This window comes from Panulirus ornatus, chromosome 33 (genome assembly GCF_036320965.1).
Source record: "Panulirus ornatus isolate Po-2019 chromosome 33, ASM3632096v1, whole genome shotgun sequence".
Lineage (NCBI taxonomy): Eukaryota > Metazoa > Arthropoda > Malacostraca > Decapoda > Palinuridae > Panulirus > Panulirus ornatus.
In genome coordinates, this window is record NC_092256.1 from 10519015 (window position 1) to 10541137 (window position 22123).

The 22123-nt window shown below is 39.6% G+C and overlaps 1 protein-coding gene across 5 annotated transcripts in view; it reads right to left on the reverse strand.

Moving 5' to 3' along the window:
* Atg4a (Autophagy-related 4a) overlaps positions 1-20154 on the reverse strand; it is a 53018-nt gene extending 32864 nt beyond the window's left edge. Inside the window, exons 1-4 of one of the 5 annotated variants that reach the window (XM_071681585.1) lie at positions 19957-20154; positions 4785-4914; positions 4165-4263; positions 3335-3499 (exon numbers count right to left, since the gene is read on the reverse strand). In XM_071681585.1, the coding sequence (XP_071537686.1) occupies positions 3335-3499; positions 4165-4263; positions 4785-4914; positions 19957-19995 (433 nt within the window). In that variant the 5' untranslated portion in view covers positions 19996-20154. Of the gene's footprint in view, positions 1-3334; positions 3500-4164; positions 4264-4784; positions 4915-19230; positions 19385-19956 lie in introns of those variants that run through there. The other 4 variants (XM_071681584.1, XM_071681586.1, XM_071681587.1 and 1 more) reach the window with 4 other exon arrangements.
* Between the last annotated feature and the right edge of the window lie 1969 nt (positions 20155-22123).

The following is a 22123-nucleotide window of genomic DNA, read 5'->3' on the forward strand; positions in this document are numbered from 1 at the left end:
GAAATATTCAGCAAGTTGTTTATATCCAACCTAAGGCTTGAACTAGAATGTGTTTCTCAATATTCATTAAAGAACTTACAGAAACACAAGTCCAGTGGATGGCAACAAAGATGGTACCATAATTTACAGCCCTGTGTTACAGGGAAAGGACAGGCATTCTAAAATTGCCCCCACCTTGGAAGAGAGAAGAATAAAGGATGATCTGTTTATGACCTTTAAGTTTTTACAATGGACTGACAATGTCATCAGTGAACAGGTCTTCAAGGATGTAAGGATAGAGCACCCACATGACACAACAGGAAATTAAGCAAGGAACTTCTTGAACATGTTAAAATGTTTCCAAAAGTATAAGGGTTGTAGGCAAATGGAATATGAGGGTAAGGTAAATGCAGACAGTATACATGTACATAAATCTAAGAAGTTGTATGACAACAGAATGTTTAAGACTTGGGGCACCACAAGCGTCAAACTCCCTACTCATGATGTACAAATAACTAATTACACACGCACACACTTGAGGACATAACAAGGGATTATGCAAGAAACTTGCTAAAAAATATGCAATGTGGTACTTTATTAACAAAAAAAAATGGTGGATCAATCAAATAAAATTACTTTGGACATGGTTCATGCATAATGCATGACAGTAGAGAATGTTCAAGAGATGGGGCCTCACAAGTATAAAACTTTTTCTCTATATGGCATAAATAGGTAATTAAGAATTACATACACATATAATGTCATGATTGCACATCTATTGCATCAGTTCTTTCATACTCAATCGTCATTTCCAGCATCAGTGAGGTGGCTCCAGGAACAGATGAAGAAAGGCCACGTCCACTCATCAATTCTCCAGCTGTCATGTGTAATGCACCGAAACCACAGCTCCTTATCCACAACCAGGCCCAACATGGTTTACCCCAGACACTTCTCATGCTTTGGTTCAGTCCAATGACAGCATGTCATCCCCAGTATACAACATCATTCCAATTCACTTTATCCCCTGCAAGCCTTCAACCTGATCGTTCGAAATCTTTTTCTCTCCATCCTTTCATCTCCAATTTTGTCTCCCTGTTCCCCTTATTCCCTCCACTTCTGACACATATATCCTCTTTGTCAACCTTTCTTCACTCATTCTCTCCCTATGTCCAAACCATTTCAGAACACCCTCTTCAGTGATGTATATCAATATAATGTTCAAACTAAAATTTCATCTCAACAAATACATCAAAAAAAGAAATAAGACATCTACAAATTTTCTAAAAGCATCTCTATTATGTAATGAATATATGTACTTATGTAACCATGTGTACAACACTGAATACACATTTATAGTTGGCAAAAATGATATAATAATCTGTTGCTCAAAAAAAATGACAGCCAGATCCATAATTGAGGTCAAAGTTTAGTGTTGGTGTTGAGTGTTGGAGGGTCACTACCATTTACATAATGAATGAACTTATGTAACCACCAATGTAATTAAGAAAAAACAATAATCTGTTGCACAAAAAAAATACAGTCATACCCACAGGTGATATTAAAGACAGGTGGTTACTACTGGAGGCTCATCACCACCACCTCCCACTCTTCCTCACTTCCTAAACACAAAGTGCCTAACTGTCTGTGAGGGATTCATGAGAGAAACCATCACAGGAGACAAAATCATTTAGGGGTCCACTACTTCATAATTGATTCTCATTATGGTTTTCGTTAAAATTACTTGTCTGACAAATCTGATTGACTTCTTATGTGATATAATCAACATGTATATTGAAAGTAAATAAGTTAATTTTCAAACATTATCTAATAAATTTCTCCTTCAAAGGTTACTAACAAAAGTAAAGTCACGTGGTACAGATGCAAATGCAATGTAATTCAGTGGTTAGGTAACTGGCTGACCAACTGTAAACAAAGTACAGTGGTTAACACTTAAACCTCAGCATGGTCAGCTGTAACAAGTCGTGTGCCACGATCAGTCTTAAGACATTTCTCAGTCATATATGTTATGATACTGGTAATGAGCTGCACCATAAGATACTAAAATTTGCAGACACTTAGCTCGGTGTTATATCTACACCTGAAACTAAACGTCTGCAGGTTATAACTGACACAAAACCTGATGGACTGGGCTCATAAATGACTAATGAACCTTAATACCAATAAGTGCAAAGTTTTACATATCAGTAACAAAAACAAGATGGCAAACTACTGTATGAATTCTGTTAACCTACAATGGAGAAAAAAAAAATTTGGCAGTGATAATCTCTGGTGATTTAAAGCCAAGTATTCAGAAGCAAGAAAAAGGGTGAACAAAATTGTTGGATTCATAGGGGGGGTTTTAAATCTAATTCAAGGAAACTTAGACTCACTATTCACATTTCAATGTTCAATGTTGAGTTCAGTTTTGGTCACCCTAGTCAAAAAAAGATATAAAATGAAGTGTTCAGCAGTGAGCAAACAAAGATTTCCTAAGATGCAAATCCTATGAGAGCTGACTATATGACTCAAATTTATTTAGCTTAGAAAAGAGGTTAAGAAGTGATGTAATACTGACATTCAAAATTATCAGAGGTTTTCATGAGTCAAATCTACTTTATTTCCTTTCATACATATTCGCCATTTTCCACATTAGCGAGGTACCATTAAGAACAGAGGACTGAACCTTAGAGGAAATATACTCACTTGGCCCCCACCTCTACTCCTTCTTTTGTTAAATTAAAAACAGGAGGGGAGGATTTCCAGCCCCCACTCCCTCCCCTTTTAGTCGACTTCTACAACACACAGGGAATATTTGGGAAGTATTCTTTCTCCCCTATCTACAAAGTTACTTATGATTTCACTCATAGTAATAGATATAAACTCTGAAAACATTTTGCCTTGAATCACATGAAGTACTTTTTCTAAACAGTATTGTTAATACATGGAATAATTTAGCAATCAGCATAAATGAAAGAAGTATCATACACAAGCTCTAGATAAGATGATAAATATTACACCTTAAGGCCAAGATTTGACATCATTTGTGCCTCCATGGTTACATGATATGTCTGGAGGTTTCACTGAAATATGTGTGCCTATCTACTCCCACCACAATAATCAGCGAGTTTCTAATATCTTCCTCAATCAAAGACTCATAAGAACTCAACAGTCTGTTACAGCTTGATTTCCTATATATTCCCTTGTAATATCTATGCAGGACATTCTTTCACTGAATATTCAGAATCAACATACATTTCTCTTGACACTTAGGAAATTCTTTCAATGTGACACAATTTCCAACATAAATACAAAAGTTAAAAGGAAAGATACAACAAAGTTTATCAACTTATCATACCTAAGTGCCTCCGTAGAAGAGCTTCTGCCAAAACCATCTGTCCACAACGCAACATACATCCCCAACCTCTGTCAGATGTGTAACTTGTATCGCCAATCTGAGCAAAGTTTCTGCGATATGTTAGCCATATTCGTGACTGAACATCACTCCTAAGTAATGCTAAACCTGAGAAACAAAATAATTAATATCAGAAAAGAAACCTTTGCATATATGAAAAACTATTCACTGAAAATTCATCAAGAAAAATTACTTTATATCGTCTACAAGAAATAATTCACTTTAATGTCAATAAATCATCCCTTTCTTTTACAAAAGGGGGCATTATATGCACACTGGGTGTTACCAGACTATGCCAGCTTAAAGTTGCACTGTGAGTAAAAATTCACCTTTGGTGAAGCTCCATCATTGGGAGTACAGTCTAGTCTCATCAAAGAAATTCCCTGTATCTAAAAGTAGCACAGCCTTGGGCTACAAGAGCAGGGCCTGGGTAACATCAGGACTCTTTCATAGAAATTGGTCCTTGGGTAATCAAAAAGGAATATATGCACACTGTCTGATCATTAATGGTTGAAAAGCATTATCATACTCCAAGCTAATGCCCCCAGCCAGTCAATTCATAATCCTAAAGTCATATTCCATATCATACACAAACATGATTAAATATACCAGTATGAAACTAGCTACGATGTCAGTATTCTTTATCTTATGACCATTTCATGCTTAACCTTTAAATTCTACCCATCAATCATATGTTACACTGGAAATACTTGTTCCTCAGCCTTTGGTATCTTCCCGAGTTTGCCTGTCCAAGTATCTGTGTAACTACTGACCTGTCTGGGTTGAGTACTGTTTCCCAAGAATCCATACTGGCTCCTCTGATTTGGGGAAATCTTCTGGTTCACTCAGTGCACCCTCGTAAGTCATGCACGCTGCAAAAATATTATCTTAGGTTAAAAAATATTGCTAAGTTATGCCATCAATACATGTCAATACTATCACCACCAACAAATGGAACAATGCATCAAGGAAACAGTAAAATCAATATGAAATCAACTAAAATAAGACTAATGTCTAATCACAAATATCTAACCTTGTCAAAAATCATCACAAAAAAGAGAATGAAATAAGTTTACTGCCTAAAAAAAATGGTGATGAATGTGCCATACAAATACTATGGCAAGGAATATATGAATTGGGTAATGCTAATACATTAGTCACTCGAACTGGTAAATAATGTATGATCATCTGAGCCACTGCTGTGTATACTAGAGGCTCTAACAGAATTAGTTATACAAAAAAAGACACATTTAGAAAGAACAATCATGCCCATCAATAGTCAGCAACCTACATTACATGTCTAACACTGTACACAGCAGAACTGCATTCTGTACACACAACTTTTACAGAACACATATGGAAGTCACTGCCATTTTCTACATTTCTAACGTACCTATCATATTATAGAGTTTACGAAGCCGCCCAATAATAATACAAAGGTAAGGATCGAAGGCTTGTAAGATCCAAAACAGGTATCTGCGCCAGCGATATGGAATTCTATGGAGCCATCTTCCAATCATGGTCTATAAAGAGAAATGTACAACGGTTCAACTAAAATTAGCTGAACAATCTTTTACTGTATGAATTAGGTACATGTTCCTTCAAAACTGCAACATAAAAAAAACATTGTGAACACTAACAACAATGATTATCAACAGCCTATTCACAAAAAACAACAACCAGGTATGGCTAATTCAACATCAGACTACTTTTGATGTGATACAAAGTCATACTGCATACTTCATAAGTGGTTTACAGGCACCATAAAATCTAATCATTCAGAGTTTACAAATAAAGGTACTTTCAAGATTTGAGTTATAGTGAACCTGGAACATTCTGTTTGAAGAGAGACTCAAGGAGTGCAAATATCAGCAGACAAATGCTATTCCTACCAAAATAAACAGTAACTTTCTTGTATAAACATATTTAGATCAACTGGTCAGTTGCTTAAATCTACTCACTTATGCAACTATCACAATTTTGGATCAAGAAACTCCAAAAGTTAATGTGTGTTAAATGCCAATCAGATTTTCTCATACAGCACTGCACATGAGATCTCAGTTGGAAATACTTGTGACTATTCCATACATGCCATCCATGTAGACAATACTGTGCATGATCAAACTGGGACACTGCTACATATTACAGCCACAAATAAATTGTTATTTCTGTACAGATCTTGAAAAATTTGCTTCTTTAAATCAGCAAGTGGCTTTTCTCCATATGATTCATATTCTATTAGCTTTTTAGCATACTTGGAAAAAGAAAAAGAAGCAAGAAACAACCAAATGTCATGATTCTGTTCTCACTGGCAAGTGCCAACAGATAAGAAATTGTATGGAAAATTCTCTTAACTTTCATGTCACCATACCAAAAGAAAAAACTGAATCATGGTTTCTCAGAATTAAAAATTTGTCTAAGAATATATCAAAAAAAGACAATATAACCCTCCTTTAATTCAGTAGTAGTCCAAACTTGGCAATGGACACCCACTAACACAACCACAACCTTTATCTAAAGTTAGTGACTTAATACTCAGTCTACCATCCATCTCGGTTGCTACTGCCATTCTATCACCTCTGGCATGAGAAGCTGCAAACATTGTAAAAGCTCCTCATGATGAAAAAAGCAAAGGATAAACAAGAAAATAATGATACATTGTAACCATGCTATGCTGGGAAAAGTTCTATAATCTTATAAAAAGATACTTTTAGTCCTGACTAACAATGATTTATCAAAACCTCTAAAATAGTATGAATTTTGAAATTTCACCAGAAAACCAAAATTCTCTAACTACAATCACACAAGTTTAACAAAAACCAACTATTCTGGGCATCAAATCTGATTGATACAATACTCACTCCCCATACCACAAACATCAACACAAAAGCAACGTAAGTAAATGCCCTAAGAGCACTAAATGGTGCCAGATTTAGACACGAAAAAGAATTTCTTGGTACCCTTTACAGATAATTCATCCAATCCACCCTAAAATACACCTCAATAGCAAATATAACAAACCTCACAAAATAGAGCACTTAGAACAATAACTGGCTACCTAGCAACCACAAATACTCAACCACCACATGATTAAGTAAAGATCCTTCAAGTACAATCTCATTTCAACATGCTCGGCCCTCAAATCTTTACAAACTACTTCACTAAACTTCAACCCCAATTCAAAAATAAAAAGATCAGCCCTGCCTCACACTTCAGCAGCCTATGCTCACAGATCCTCCAGCACCCAAAATACAATACAGTACTGACAAAATATATACAGCGCAAACTGAAATGACCCGACAAGCACTAACTAATCACCCTCCCATCTCAATCTTACACAATACCCGACAAAACATACTCCCATCTGAAGCCACACTCCCTTGACACATGTTCCAAGTTACACTTTCTCATCTTCTCACTGAACATTACCCATACTTACAATACTAGAAACACCAATTCAACACATCTTAAAAACATTCTTACCAACGATGCAACTACCACAATGAAGACACCAAACAATTACCACTCAATTGCCCTAAATTGGCCCAACATAGCCACACACAAAAATCATAGCAGTTTATGACATCTTGCTCCATCCAATAGATGTGGCTAGCTTGCTGAGCACTGCAGATGCCCTATAGAAGTTAGTATGCCAATTATATAAAGAAATAAATAAATTAGTAAATACACACACACACACACATATATATATGTTTACACTCAGTCTCTCGCTGTCATGCAATAATGCCCGAACCACAGCTCCCTTTCCAAATCCAGGCCCCACAAAACTTTCCATGGCTTACCCCAGATGCTGCACATGCCCTGGTTCAATCCACTGACAGCATGTCGACCCCAGTATACCACATCGTTCCAATTCACTCTATTCCTTGCATGCCTTTCACCCTCCTGTATGTTCAGGACCCAATTGCTCAAAATCTTTTTCACTCCATCCTTCCACCTCCAATTTGGTCTCCCACTTCTCCTCATTCCCTCCACCTCTGACACATATATCCTCTTTGTCAATCTTTCCTCACTCATTCTCTCCATGTGACCAAACCATTTCAAAACACTATCTTCTGTTCTCTCAACCACTCTTTATTATCACACATCTCTCTTACCCTTTCATTACTTACTCGATCAAACCACCTCACACCACATATTGTCCTCAAACATCTCATTTCCAGCACATCCACCCTTCTCCGCACAACCCTATCTACAGCCCATGCCTCGCAACCATATAACATTGTTGGAACCAATGTTCACGCCTTCCACATATTCTTCAACGCTCCCAGAACCTTCGCCCTCTCCCCCACTCTGTGACTCACTTCTGCTTCCATGGTTCCATCCGTTGCCAAATCCATTCCCAGATATCTAAAACACTTCACTTCCTCCAGTTTTTCTCCATTCAAACTTACCTCCAAACTGACTTGTCTCTCAACCCTACTGTACCTAATAACCTTACTCTTATTCACATTTTCTCTCAGCTTTCTTCTTTCACATACACTTTACCAAACTCAGTCACCAGCTTCTGCAGTTTCTCACCCGAATCAGCCACCAGTGCTGTATCATCAGCGAACAACAACTGACTCACTTCCCAAGCCCTCTCATCCACAACAGACTGCATACTTGCCCCTCTTTCCATAACTCTTGCATTCACCTCCGTAACAACCCCATCCATAAACAAATTAAACAACCATGGAGACATCATGCACCCCTGCCACAAACTGACATTCACTGGGAACCAATCACTTTCCTCTCTTCCTGCTCGTACACATGCCTTACATCCTTGATAAAAACTTTTCACTGCTTCTAGCAACTTGCCTCCCACACCATATATTCTTAATACCTTCCACAGAGCATCTCTTTCAACTATCATATGCCTTCTCCAGACACCTGATCCACATATCCTCTACCACTTCTGAAACCACACTGCTATTCCCCAATCTGATGCTCTGTACATGCCTTCACCCTCTCAATCAATACCCTCCCATTTAATTTCCCAGGAATACTCAACATACTTATACCTCTGTAATTTGAACACTCACCTTTATCCCCTTTGCATTTGTACAATGGCACTGTGCATGCATTCTGCCATTCCTCAGGCATTTCACCATGAGCCATACATACACTGAATATCCTCACCAACCAGTCAACGGCACAGTCACACCCTTTTTTAATAAATTCCACTGCAATACCATCCAAACCCGCTGCCTTGCCGGCTTTCATCTTCCGTAAACTTTCACTATCCTCCTCGAAGGCTCAAATTGGGGTGTCTAAAGGTGTGTGGATGTAACCAAGATGAGAAAAAAGGAGAGATAGGTAGTATGTTTGAGGAAAGGAACCTGGATGTCTTGGCTCTGAGTGAAACAAAGCTCAAGGGTAAATGGGAAGAGTATTTTGGGAATGTTCTAGGAGTAAAGTCAGGGGTTGGTGAGAGGACAAGAGCAAAGGAAGGAGTAGCACTACTCCTGAAACAGGAGTGGTGTAAGTATGTGATAGAGTGTAAGAAAGTAAACTCTAGAGTGATATGGGTAAAAATGAAAGTGGATGGAGAGAGATGGGTGATTATTGGTGCCTATGCACCTGGGCATGACAAGAAAGATCATGGGAGGCAAGTGTTTTGGGAGCAGCTGAGTGTGTATGTTAGCATTTTTGATGCACGAGACCAGGTTATAGTGATGGGTGATTTGAATGCAAAGGTGAGTGATGTGGCAGTTGAGGGAATAACTGGTGTGCATGGGGTGTTCAGCGTTGTAAATGGAAATGGTGAAGAGCTTGTAGATTTGTGTGCTAACAAAGGACTGGTGATCGGGAATACCTGGTTTAAAAAGAGATATACATAAGTATACATATATATATCCCTGGGGATAGGGGAGAAAGAATACTTCCCACGTATTCCCTGCGTGTCGTGGAAGGCGACTAAAAGGGGAGGGAGCGGGGGGCTGGAAATCCTCCCCTCTCAATTTTTTTTAATTTTCCAAAAGAAGGAACAGAGAAGGGGGCCAGGTGAGGATATTCCCTCAATGGCCCAGTCCTCTGTTCTTAACGCTACCTCGCTAACGCGGGAAATGGCGAATAGTTTGAAAAAAAAAAAAAAAAACATATATAAGTAGGAGGGATGGCCAGAGAGTGTTATTGGAATACGTGTTAATTGAGAGGTGCATGAAAGATAGACTTTTGGATGTTAATGTGCTAGGAGATTCAACTGGAGGGATATCTGATCATTATCTTGTGGAGAAGGTGAAGATTTGTAGAGGTTTTCAAAAAAGAAGAGAAAATGTTGGGGTGAAGAGAGTGCTGAGAGTGAGCGAACTTGGGAAGGAGACTTGCATGAGGAAGTACCAAGAGAGACTGAGTGGAGAATGGAAAAAGGTGAGAACAAAGGTTGTAAGGGGAGTGGGGGAGGAATGGGATGTATTTAGGGAAGTAGTGATGGCTTGTGCAAAAGATGCTTGTGGCATGAAAAGCATGGGAGGTGAGCAGATTGGAAAGGATAGTGAGTGGTGGGATGAAAAAGCAAGATTACTGGTGAAAGAGAAGAGAGAAGCATTTGGACGACTTTTGCAGGGAAATAATGCAAATGACTGGGAGATGTATAAAAGAAAGAGGCAGGAGGTCAAGAGAAAGATGCAAGAGGTGAAAAAGAGGGCAAATGAGAGTTGGGGTGAGAGAGTATCATTAAATTTTAGGGAGAATAAAAAGAAGTTTTGGAAGGAAGTAAATAAAGTGCATAAGACAAGAGAACAAATGGGAACATCGGTGAAGGGGGCTAATGGGGAGGTAATAACAAGTAGTGGTCATGTGAGAAGGATATGGAATAATATTATCATTATTATTATTATGCTTTGTCGTTGTCTCCCGCATTAGCGAGGTAGCACAAGGAAACAGAAGAAAGAATGGTCCAACCCACCCACATACATACGTATATACATACTCGTCCAAACACGCACATATACATGCCTATACATCTCAACGTATACATACATATACATATATACACATGTACATAATTCATACTGTCTGCCCTTATTCATTCCCGTCGCCAACCCACCACATATGAAATCACAAGCCCCTCCCCCCGCATGTGCACAAGGTAGTGCTAGGAAAAGACAACAATGGCCACATTCGTTCAAACTCAGTCTCTACCTGTCATGTATAATGTACCAAAACCACAGCTCCCTTTCCACATCTAGGCCCCACAAAACTTTCCATGGTTTACCCCAGACGCTTAACATGCCCTGGTTCAATCCATTGACAGCACGTCAACCCCGGTACACCACATCGTTCCAATTCACTCTATTCCTTGCACACCTTTCACCCTCCTGCATCTTCAGGCCCCGATCACTCAAAATCCTCGTTCCCTCCATCTCTGTCACATATATCCTCTTTGTCAATCTTTCCTCACTCATTCTCTCCATGTGACCAAACCATTTCAAAACACCCTCTTCTGCTCTCTCAATCACACTCTTTTCATAACCACACATCTCTCTTACCCTTTCATTTTTTACTCGATCAAACCACCTCACACCACATATTGTCCTCAAACATCTCATTTCCAGCATATCCACCTCCTCCACACAACTCTATCTATAGCCTATGCCTATATATATATGTGATTGTTGCGCGGGGGTGGACTTGGGAACTTGTGTTTCATTTTCCCTGTGGACTCATAGGAATGTCTGTGTGTGTATATATCTGTATACGTTGAGGTGTATAGGTATGTATATTTGCATGTGTGGACGTGTATGTATATACATGTGTATGTGGGTGGGTTGGGCCATTCTTTCGTCTGTTTCCTTGCGCTACCTCGCTAACACGGAAGACAGCAACAAAGCAAAATAAATAAATAATTATTTCTTTTATTATACTTTGTCGCTGTCTCCCACGTTAGCGAGGTAGCACAAGGAAACAGACAAAAGAATGGCCCAACCCACCCATATACACATGTATATAAATACACATCCACACATGCACAAATGCATAAATATATATAAATATATATATATATATATATATATATATATATATATATATATATCTTTTTTTTTTTTATACTTTGTCGCTGTCTCCCGTGTTTGTGAGGTAGCGCAAGGAAACAGACGAAAGAAATGGCCCAACCCCCCCCCCATACACATGTATATACATACGTCCACACACGCAAATATACATACCTACACAGCTTTCCATGGTTTACCCCAGACCTTCACATGCCCTGATTCAATCCACCGACAGCACGTCAACCCCGGTATACCACATCGCTCCAATTCACTCTATTCCTTGCCCTCCTTTCACCCTCCTGCATGTTCAGGCCCCGATCACACAAAATCTTTTTCACTCCATCTTTCCACCTCCAATTTGGTCTCCCTCTTCTCCTCGTTCCCTCCACCTCCGACACATATATCCTCTTGGTCAATCTTTCCTTACTCATTCTCTCCATGTGCCCATTTCCCATTTTAGAAAGTTAATACAAGGAGGGTGGGTGGGTTGGGCCATTCTTTTGACTGCTTCCTTGCACTATCATGCTAACAAGGGAGATAGCGTCAAAGTATAATGAATAAATAAAACATACAAACATATTTTTTTTATTATACTCAATTGCTGTTTCCTGCGTCAGCGAGGAAGTGCAAGAAAAACAGACAAAAAAAGCCCAACCACCCACATACACATATATATACATAAATGCCCATTCACGTACATATACATACATATACATTTCAATGTATACATACATATACACACACAGACATATATATATACATATATATATATATATATATGTACATATTCAAACTTGCTGCCTTCATCCATTCCCATGGCCATTGTGCCACACATGAAATAGCATCCCCCCTCCAGCGAAGTAGCAGCAGGTAAAGACAAAAAAGGCCACATTCATTCACACTCAGTCTCTAGCTGTCAAGTGTAATGCACCAAAAACACAACTCCCAATCCACATCCAGGCCCCACAGACTTTCTATGGTTCACCCCAGACTTTTCACATGCCTGGCTCAGTCCAGTGACAGCGCATCGACCTCAGTATGCCACAATGTTCCAATCCACTTTATTCCTTGCATGCCTCTCATCCTCCTATTTGTTTAGGTTCCAATCACTCAAAATCTTTTTCAATTCATCCTTCCACCTCCTATTTGGTTTCCCACTTCTTGTACCCTCCACCTCTCACACATATATCCTCTTTGTCAATCTTTCCTCACTAATTCTCTCCATGTGACCAAACCATATCAACACACCCTCCTCTGCTCTCTTAACCACACTCTTTTTCTTTCCACACATCTCTCTTACCCTTTCATTACTTACTCGACCAAGTCTCCTCACACCACATAATTTCCTCAAACTTCATTTCTAACACATCCACCCTCCTCCATACAACCCTATCCAGCCCATGCCTCACAACCATATAATATTGTTGGAACTATATTCCTTCAAACATACTCATTTTTTTTTCAAGATAACAGTCTCTATTTCCAGACATTTCTTATTGCTCCTAAAACCTTTGCCCCCTCCCCCACCCTGGGACTCGCTTCCACTTCCATAGTTTTATTCACACACTTGCATCACATCTAACATGTCCTGCCCAAATACCTGTGTTTTCTCTTTCACTAAAAATTTACTTCACCATCCTACTCTTCATTATTTGTTCTAACCTGCCTTCCTCCTACCTTACCCATGTCACACGCATCTCTAACACATGCCAGCACCATCTCCCAAAATATTTTGAAAGATTTGTAAGAAATACTTTAAGATAAAGATAAGGACCTGTTTGTAGCATACATTGATCTTAAAAAAAAAAAGTATGATAGGTATAACACAGATCATTTGCAGATGATGCTACATAGATATGGTGTGGGAAGAAAACTACTAGAAGCAGTGAGCAGTTTTTATCAAGAGCATATAGCATGAGTACAAAAAGGAAGAAAGGACAGTAGGTAGTTTTAGGTGTAAATGGGTCTGCATTACAGGTGTCTGATATCACCATGGGTGTTTACTTTGTTTATAGATGGTGTGGTGAGGAAGGTAAATGCAAAGGTCTTGAAAAGTAGGGCAGACATCACAGCTTTTGTGGATGACTCAATTGAGACACTAAGGAAGCTGGGAATGTGTGAAAGAAAGAACTTGGAAGTTAATGTGAATAAAATTGAGGCAATGAGGTTAAGCAGGGCAGAGATACAGTTCCAAATTAGTGTGGGTCTGAATGGAGATAACCTGGAAGTGAGGTGTTTTAAATGTCTTGGAGTAAACATAGCAGTGGATGGAACTTTGGGAGCAGAAGAGAAACATTGGGTGGGCAAATTGGCAATGGTCACTGAAGCATTGATGACTGTATGGAAAGAGCTCCTCATTGCAAGGGCAAAGATAATTCCCATTCCCAACCACTCCCCTTCCTTCATTTACTCTCACCTTTTGCCATACCACACTCAATCTCTCCTGGGTTTTCTTCACCCAAGTCTCTCTTCCAAGTTCACTTACTCACACCACTCTTTTCTCAGCAAAATTATATCCTTTTCTAAAAAATTCTAAAAATCCTCACCCTTGCCAACACAAGATATTAATCAGACATCCCACCAGATGCCCTTCTCAGCACAGTTACATCAAAAAGTCTCTCTTTTACATGCCTTTCATCTAATATGTAATCCAATGATACCCACTGACCATCTCTCCGACTAATATATATATATACATATGTACTTGTGTATGCTCCTGTTCTCAAACCAGGTATTCCCGATCATCCATCCTTTTCCAGCAAACTCACAAGCTGCTCTCCGTTTCCATTCATAACACTGAATACCCCATGCCCCCAATTATACCCTCAACTGCCACATTACTCACCTTTGCATTCAAATCACTCATCACTAATACCCAGCCTCTTACATCAAAACTTGACACACTCACTCACCTGCTGCCAAAACACTTACCGCTCATGATCTTTCTTCTCATGGCCAAGTGGACAAGCATCAATAATCACCTATCTCTTGCCAACTACTTTCAATTCTACCCACATCAATCTAGAATTTACTTCATTAAGCTATTTCACACACTCCCATAACTCCTCCTTTAGGAGTAATGCAACTGTTTTCTAAGCTCTTACCCTGTCACCAACCCCAGACTTTACTCCGAATACATTTCCAAACCATTCTCTCTCTTTACCCTTGAGCTTTGTTTCACTCAGAGCCATAACATCCAGGTTTTTTTCCTCAAACTTACTACCATATCTCTCCTTACTTTTCATCTTAGTTACATCCACACACATTTAGACACCCCAGCCTAAGCCTTAAAGAAGGATAAGCATTTCCGGTTTGGCTCCTTCTGTTCTATCTTTCAAAAACTGAAATACATGAAGGGAGAGTTTCCAGCCCCCTGCTCCTGCCCTCTTTAGTCGCCTTCTATAACATGCAGGGAATACTGAGGTAGAATTCTTTCTCCCCTATCCCAAGGATATACATGCAGTAGACAAGGGGTGGTTATGGAAATCTAATGTCAAAAACCAAGTTTTATTTCTATAATATTATGGTACAACCTTCTTCAGAGGGAAAGATAACATAACTGGAAGGCACATGCTTAAGTGACTTCTGGGGGATGTTCCACATGTGGAGATCCTGATGTGGTGTTTCCTGATTGGTTTGATCAGCTTGCTCAGTCTGCTCCTTTCCCTTACATTGTCCATTAACCTTGAACTACCTTCACCACTTTCATGGACGAACTAATTAATCCATTCCTCCTGTTTGTTGAAACTTTCCAAGTTCATACGATCTATTTGTAGTGCCTTTTCCAGTTTGTGGAATTTTCGTTGTTTAAATGAGCTACCCCTAATGCATTTCTTATGCTCTCATTCACTCCTTTATGAATTACTTCAGCCTCCTCCCATTTCAAAAATCCCCATATTCTTTAGTGTGTGATATGACATCATTCAAAGTTCTATGATGTCTTAAATCAGTGCTGTATTCCTTAATTCTTTATGCTAGACCACATCATCTTTTGCCATATGTGGATTGAAAACTATTGGATGGGACTAAGCAGATAAAACTCACCACATTCTTGACTTTACCTCAATGTTTAAGCATCATTACTTCATCAATCCTTGCAAAAAGCTATAAATGCTTTGGGCATACCCTGGACTGAGGAACAACTGAGGAGCATAAAATCAGAAACTAAATACATCTTGCTACCTGACATGCAGCAATGTTACTGTCAACTGTTCAACTGTACACAGTTTCCTGGGCACCTATGAGAATGGACTTGCTATACACTTCTTTTAAAATCCACTCACTTATCATGTTCAACCATCATAATTAAACAGATGCAGATCTCAATCTAGGTGTACCAAATAATGTTATGAAGTCCATATTAATTTGTGACTGCTTCACAGAACTAAATCTACTCAGAGATACTGAGCAACCAGGTAGCTCAAGCATCAAGTAATATGACGTGCACTATGCCACAACATATTGTACTCACATGATCAGAATTATGCACTGTGATATCCTAGCAACCAAGATTAGAATGGGGTATAGATATAGCTGGTAAGCACACCATATTCCTGGAGTACATACAACTCAATGCAAGCTATTTGATGTACCATTTTACCACATGCTACAACATTAAACAATAGAATGACCTTTTATTACTGACTTCCAGCCTCTAGGTCTCATGCTGTATCAACTTTGTAAATAATGTTTCTCACTGACAAAAATGTAGCTTGCCCATTAAAGTCAATAATTCATATGATCATACCAATACCTTCTGCACAACTGTATGGTCCATAAACACGTATGTTGACCTAACCTCAGTGATTTGCCTCATACACAGCTTTCATCTAAAAAACATGGTGACTGCACCCGAATGTGTATATCAGGAGCATCAGCCCTCCTCCGTAACTTGCTCATAATTTGCCCAAACTGTTTATCCATGTGCCTGAATGTGGTGTACTGAATATGCTGGGCCCTCAACCCACCTCTGTAAATCAACTCACATATTATAATTTCTGTAGGTGTACACACTGACTTCAAATAATATCTGCATGCCTACGTTCAAAATACAAGGGGCCTTCAGCCCCTCTCCAAAATCAAGTGCTTGCATTTTTCTACGAAGATCTATACAGATGGATCCTACCCATCCTGTACTTAGGATCTACATAGATGGGTACTGACCCATCCTGTACTGTGTTTGTACTATATCTATGTACAGGTGCTCCCTGACTTACGATGGTTCAACATGATTTTTTGACTTTACAATGGTGATTTTTCAACACTTTATTACAAAATAGGCTGTGTTAGATGATTTCATACAACTGTAGGATAACGTAAGTGTTCTAAGAACATTTAAGATAGGCTACGGTAAGCTATGATGCTCAGTAGGTTAGATGTACATACATATCAAATGTATTTTCAACTTATGGTATTCAATTTCTGATGAGTCTATCAGAATGTAACCCTATTGTATGGTATTCAATTTCTGATGAGTCTATCAGAATGTAACCCTATTGTAAGTCAAAGAGCATCTGTACTGAATATATGGGACTCTCAGCCCACCTTTGTAACTTGCCTCATACCCACCTATAATAAATCCAAGAAATCAAGTTTGTAGAATGCTTGTAATGGCTTACCCACGCTACAGTGATCAATATACATAATTAACTAATTAACAAATCAGTTATATTCTGAAGATCTTAATGTGTTTTCTATACTGTACACTACTACTGAAAAACAGTCAGTTATATCCTTGTCTGATTTCTGGCATAGTAAAACTTTCCCACACATTCCTCACTTATAGCTTGGTCTGTTGTGATATTTTCTAAAAAAATAAAATAAACTGATGAAACTGAGGTAAATATAAAAAATGCATGTCTCTTAGCGTTCAATTGAAACAATCATTTGATATGATTTTTGTCAATAAAAGTGATATATTTTACTTTAGGGGAAAGAGATTCTAACCTATTTCAACAAAAAACACATGAATGGATCTGTTATCATTAGCAAAACTTTATTCCATGGCAGCAATCACAATAATTTTATATTAAGTTTCTTGGGTCAGTATTATGCTGATGACATAAACACACACATCCTATGATGACCTAGCGGTATGATATTTTTTCTAGATTTGGTGGTAGTGACATCTATACAGTGGAAGCAAACACCAGCGGAAATTTTATACTCAGGTAGGAAGCTTTAATTCATCTTGTCATGAAATGGAGCAGTGATATATTAATTCATGACAAGACATGGTAGGCAGTTTAAGCAAGAAGTTAGGCTTGGTTAAATTACCAACATGTTCTCCAGGGTCAAGTTAGATTAGGTGTGACTTGGTTTAGTTTAATTACATTAGTCCAGTACTCTTGTATTCAATTAGATTCTAATAGCTGCAAAGTGATGTTTACCCATTTCACAGATTTTCATCCATCTATTTTCCTCAGCTTCAGAGCACTGCCCACTCTATTTCCTTTTTTTTTTTTGGAGTGTGTGTGTGTGTGACCAACATAGCATGAGGAAAATATGCCCAAGCCAAGGCCATCTCATGTGAAAAAGAATGAAGACATCAACCAGAGCTCCTCATGTGTTTACAACTGACACTTAGTGGTATAAAGAGTATGGGAAGTGGGAAATATGTAAAAATAAAAAAAAAGGAAGAGATTCCCAACTTTGCTGTTTGAGGGAAGGAGGTATCACAAATATCATTCTTCATGTTGCTGGTGTCCACAAAGCAACTATATGAAGCAGCTGCTAAATGCCTGCCAAGCAACCAAGCTTTGGTGGCAGGGACACAAGCAGCGTACTCAGAAGAGCAGTGGTTACGATACCTGAAGAACAGGGGGAGGGCAGTAGCATCATGGTACGCAGAGAGGGACGGTTAGATATATAACCTAATGAGATGGAAGAATTTTGACTCCACTCTTGCTAATATATAGGGGCAGTAATTCATACTAGGAAGAATAAAACCCCTGCAGACATAAAATTGCTGCTCGCAAGAAAAATAATTATGGCACCTACTTAATATCCTGGATTTGCAGTGTTAATTATGTAGGGTTTCCAGGATACAGTGGAAGATATGGTTATGCCTAACATGTATATGCTATAACAAGGATGAATGGTATTTTGAAACTGAACAAGACATGGGCAGATACTGTATTATACCAACAACGAATTTAACCATGTTACTGATTCCCATTTCGAAATATATGTGACATCTGCACCTACAAATGAACTGTATGAAACGGTTTGAATCTGCTGATACCAATATTGTGTAATTTCAGCCAAACACTCGCTGAAACTGGTACCAAGAGCTGTTCTATAATAAATCTATTGACAATTTTCAACGATACAAATGTAAAAATATCACGACTAACAAGTGAAATTAGAACTCGCACACACAAGGATAGCACAGCTAAATATTCATCAAAGTGGTTACCACTTTGTTTTCACCATAATAAGGGAGCGATGCTTACCTACAACTGATAGGTCATCCAAAACTCATCATCAAGGTTTTATTCATACTATGGGTATACATAATCAGTACCAACTACATTGTATTGTACAACAGTCTTAAGCATTCCTTGCTTCTTCACATACATATAACACTGCTTACTGTAGTCTACTCGGGGTTATACTGATGTGATATCAATAGATTAACAAAGTTTTCCTCACAATCATGATATTGGCTGGAAACTGCAAACTTCACCCAATTTCAACCATATCTTTTTGTTGACCAACTTTTACAAAGTAATCTCTCATGGTTAGCGTCTTACAAAATACAAGTCGGCAAGTGTTAAAATCTGCCTCGTACTTCGCCTCACATATGAGCCTTTTACGTGAAATATGTGATGGTATAGTTACCTGCTATGATTTCGTCCATGATCACTTGTCAAGTTTTGTTTTCCCCGTGACGTCACGTACACGAACGACCAACACCGATCTTGATGCTAAATTATATCACTATATCGCTAAAAACAGTTTTCATTTATATATATATACATATATATAGCTTTCAAATCCTCACTGGAATATTTTGTTTTCTTTTACGTATATCAAAACTTGATATATGGACATCTAATTGTTTACATGACTTTTTTTTTTTAGCAATTGGTAAAAAGGATTCAAATGGAGAGATACACACTGTCAGCAAAAAAAACTTTGCTATGTATTATATGAACGTATGACCGATGTTGTGCACGTGATCATTATGTGGAAGCTGATAACTTTTATACAATGATTTGAAGATTCTTATTGAATACACTGTCCACAAAATACATTTTGCATTTCCTCTGTTGAAAATGCTCGTATTCTTCATTTTTCCCTACCTGTCCATACAACTGTCGGACGAGAAGTAAATAATAATAATAATAATAATAATAATAATAATAATAATAATAATAATAATCTTTTACATACTTGTTGGCAATTTCCTGTTTAGCAAGATAGTGCCAGAAGCAGACAAAGAATTGACTCAGTGGTTCTCAGCCATGTGTAGTAATGTATCACGCGCAGATTCTTCATCCACGACCAAACGACACAGACCTCATCGTTGATTCCCCTGACTGCTTCATAACAATAATCATTTACCTTTTTCGCTCCTATGTGATAGCATGGCCATAGCTGCATACATGAAATCAGTGGCTGTCACAGACCACTCCATATGTTTTCTTCAGCGATGAAGGTCTGGCAGTACTGCTGAGACACAGGATCCAAGCAACACAGCTCCCACCTTGAAGGGAAGCGTACCTAAACATGTGGCCACAGACCCGGCTTCAGTCAGCAAACCCACAGCCCCCGTTCAAGTCAGCAAACCCACAGCCCACATTCCAGTCAGCAAACCCATAGCTTCCGTTCCAGACAGCAAACCCACAGCCCCCGTTCCAGTCAACGACCTCACATCCGCGATAGAACAAATAAAAGCAACGGCCGAGGTGTGCTCCACTCAAAACTCAACGAGAGAAAAACCGCAGCTGCAAAGAAAAAGCCCCGAGGCGCCCTAAACAAAAAGTCCACCTCACTGTACCCGTCCGTCAAGAGGCCAGCGAGAAACCCCAAGATGTAGAGGAGATGGCCCTCACAGAGCTGGTCACCGACCCGAAACCTCCGACCGATGAAGCTCAACAAATTCCATCTCAAAAATGGACAGCAGCGCCATCTTGAAGATTCTCTCTTGGAACATTCAAGGAATCAGGAACAAAACACACCTCCTCCATGCAGCAGACAGAGGCGCTTGTGTCTCCTCCGACCGAGCAGCCACAAACAACCTACTCACACAGGCGGAAGATACACAAGAAAGACTGACATGTTAGGATACATCACATACGAGAAGCAAACAGCAAGCAAGCCACAGCAGACAAGGGCCTTCACCAAGGAAGAACTACACAAATCAATGAAACGGAGCAGAGACACGGCACCAGGGGTCAACAGAATAACTTACTCCATGATACGCCACGCTGCTGGAGAAACTGGACACCACTGCTGCAAGTCATCCACGCCTCATAGACAGCGCAGAAACTTCCACTGGAATGGAAAAAGGCTGACATCCAGCTCATGTAAACAAACCCAAAGAACCAGAGAAACCAAGACCCATCTGCTTCCTCAGTTGCATTGCCAAGACGGCAAAGAGGATGGCTCTCAACAGGCTCAAGCGGAAAGTCGGCCCCATGCAACCCCATATCTTCGCCTCCACAGAATACACTGCGTCAGCAAATAACACAGCAGAGATACTGAGCACCATCGACAGCAAACCGGCCATGGTGGTCTTCCTGGACCTTGGAAAAGGCCTTCGAGCTTGCCAGTCCACTGGCGATCAGTCCACTGGGGATATTAGAGACTCTAGCTGAGAAGGGAATCTAGGGGATGGCTCATCGGGTGGATTCAATACTACCTAACGCAGTGCCAAGAACGAGTACGATTCCAAGGAGTCGTCTCGTTATATAAGCCCCTCGAGAATGGCACCCCACAAGGAGGCATCCTCAACCCAACACTTTTCAACGTCCTGATGGGGAGGACTTGGGGAATTTCCCCTTCAGGCCTACAGTTAAGCTCCTCTGCTACGCCGATGATCTCCCGCTGTTAGTGCGAGGGCGCATGAGATTCACCAACGCCCAACATGCACTCAAGTCCAGCCATCAGGAAGACCTCAGAAGACTGGCGTTGGAAGCCATGGCCACTGAGACGTCTGCTGAAGCTGTAGCATATTTCACAGACGTGCTCAGTGGACCATACAGATGAAGGAAGGTCGGGGCGGACTTCCACATCTGTCATACTCACCGCTGGAAGCTGTCAGATGGTTGCTCCACACTATAGACGGAGCTGATAGCCATCTCCAAAGCCCTGGAACACGCAGCTACCACGCGCTTCAAGCCCATGATAATACATACGGACCTCCAATTCATTAGAGCAAGCGCTGTAACACAGCCTCTCAAAAGACAACATTAAGCTTGTCACCTCGATCCTCCCTCAGCTTAAAGAGCTACAGCGACAGGGACATCCTGCCACCATAAAGTGGATCCACAGCCACATGGAGAACGAGGCTGCTAAATCAGCTACACGTTTTAGCAATATCCAGGAGCATGTTCCACTGACCATGCAACAAGTCAAACACCAGCTATAGAAAGCGGCAAGGCTCGGGACAAAGTGAAGTTATTTCCTTGGAGGCTGTCCTCTGTTCTTAATGCTTAAGGTAGCTTCACGTTATGTCGCTACCGCGGGAAATGGCATGTAAAGCGTCTAGGGTAAACTATAGAAAGGT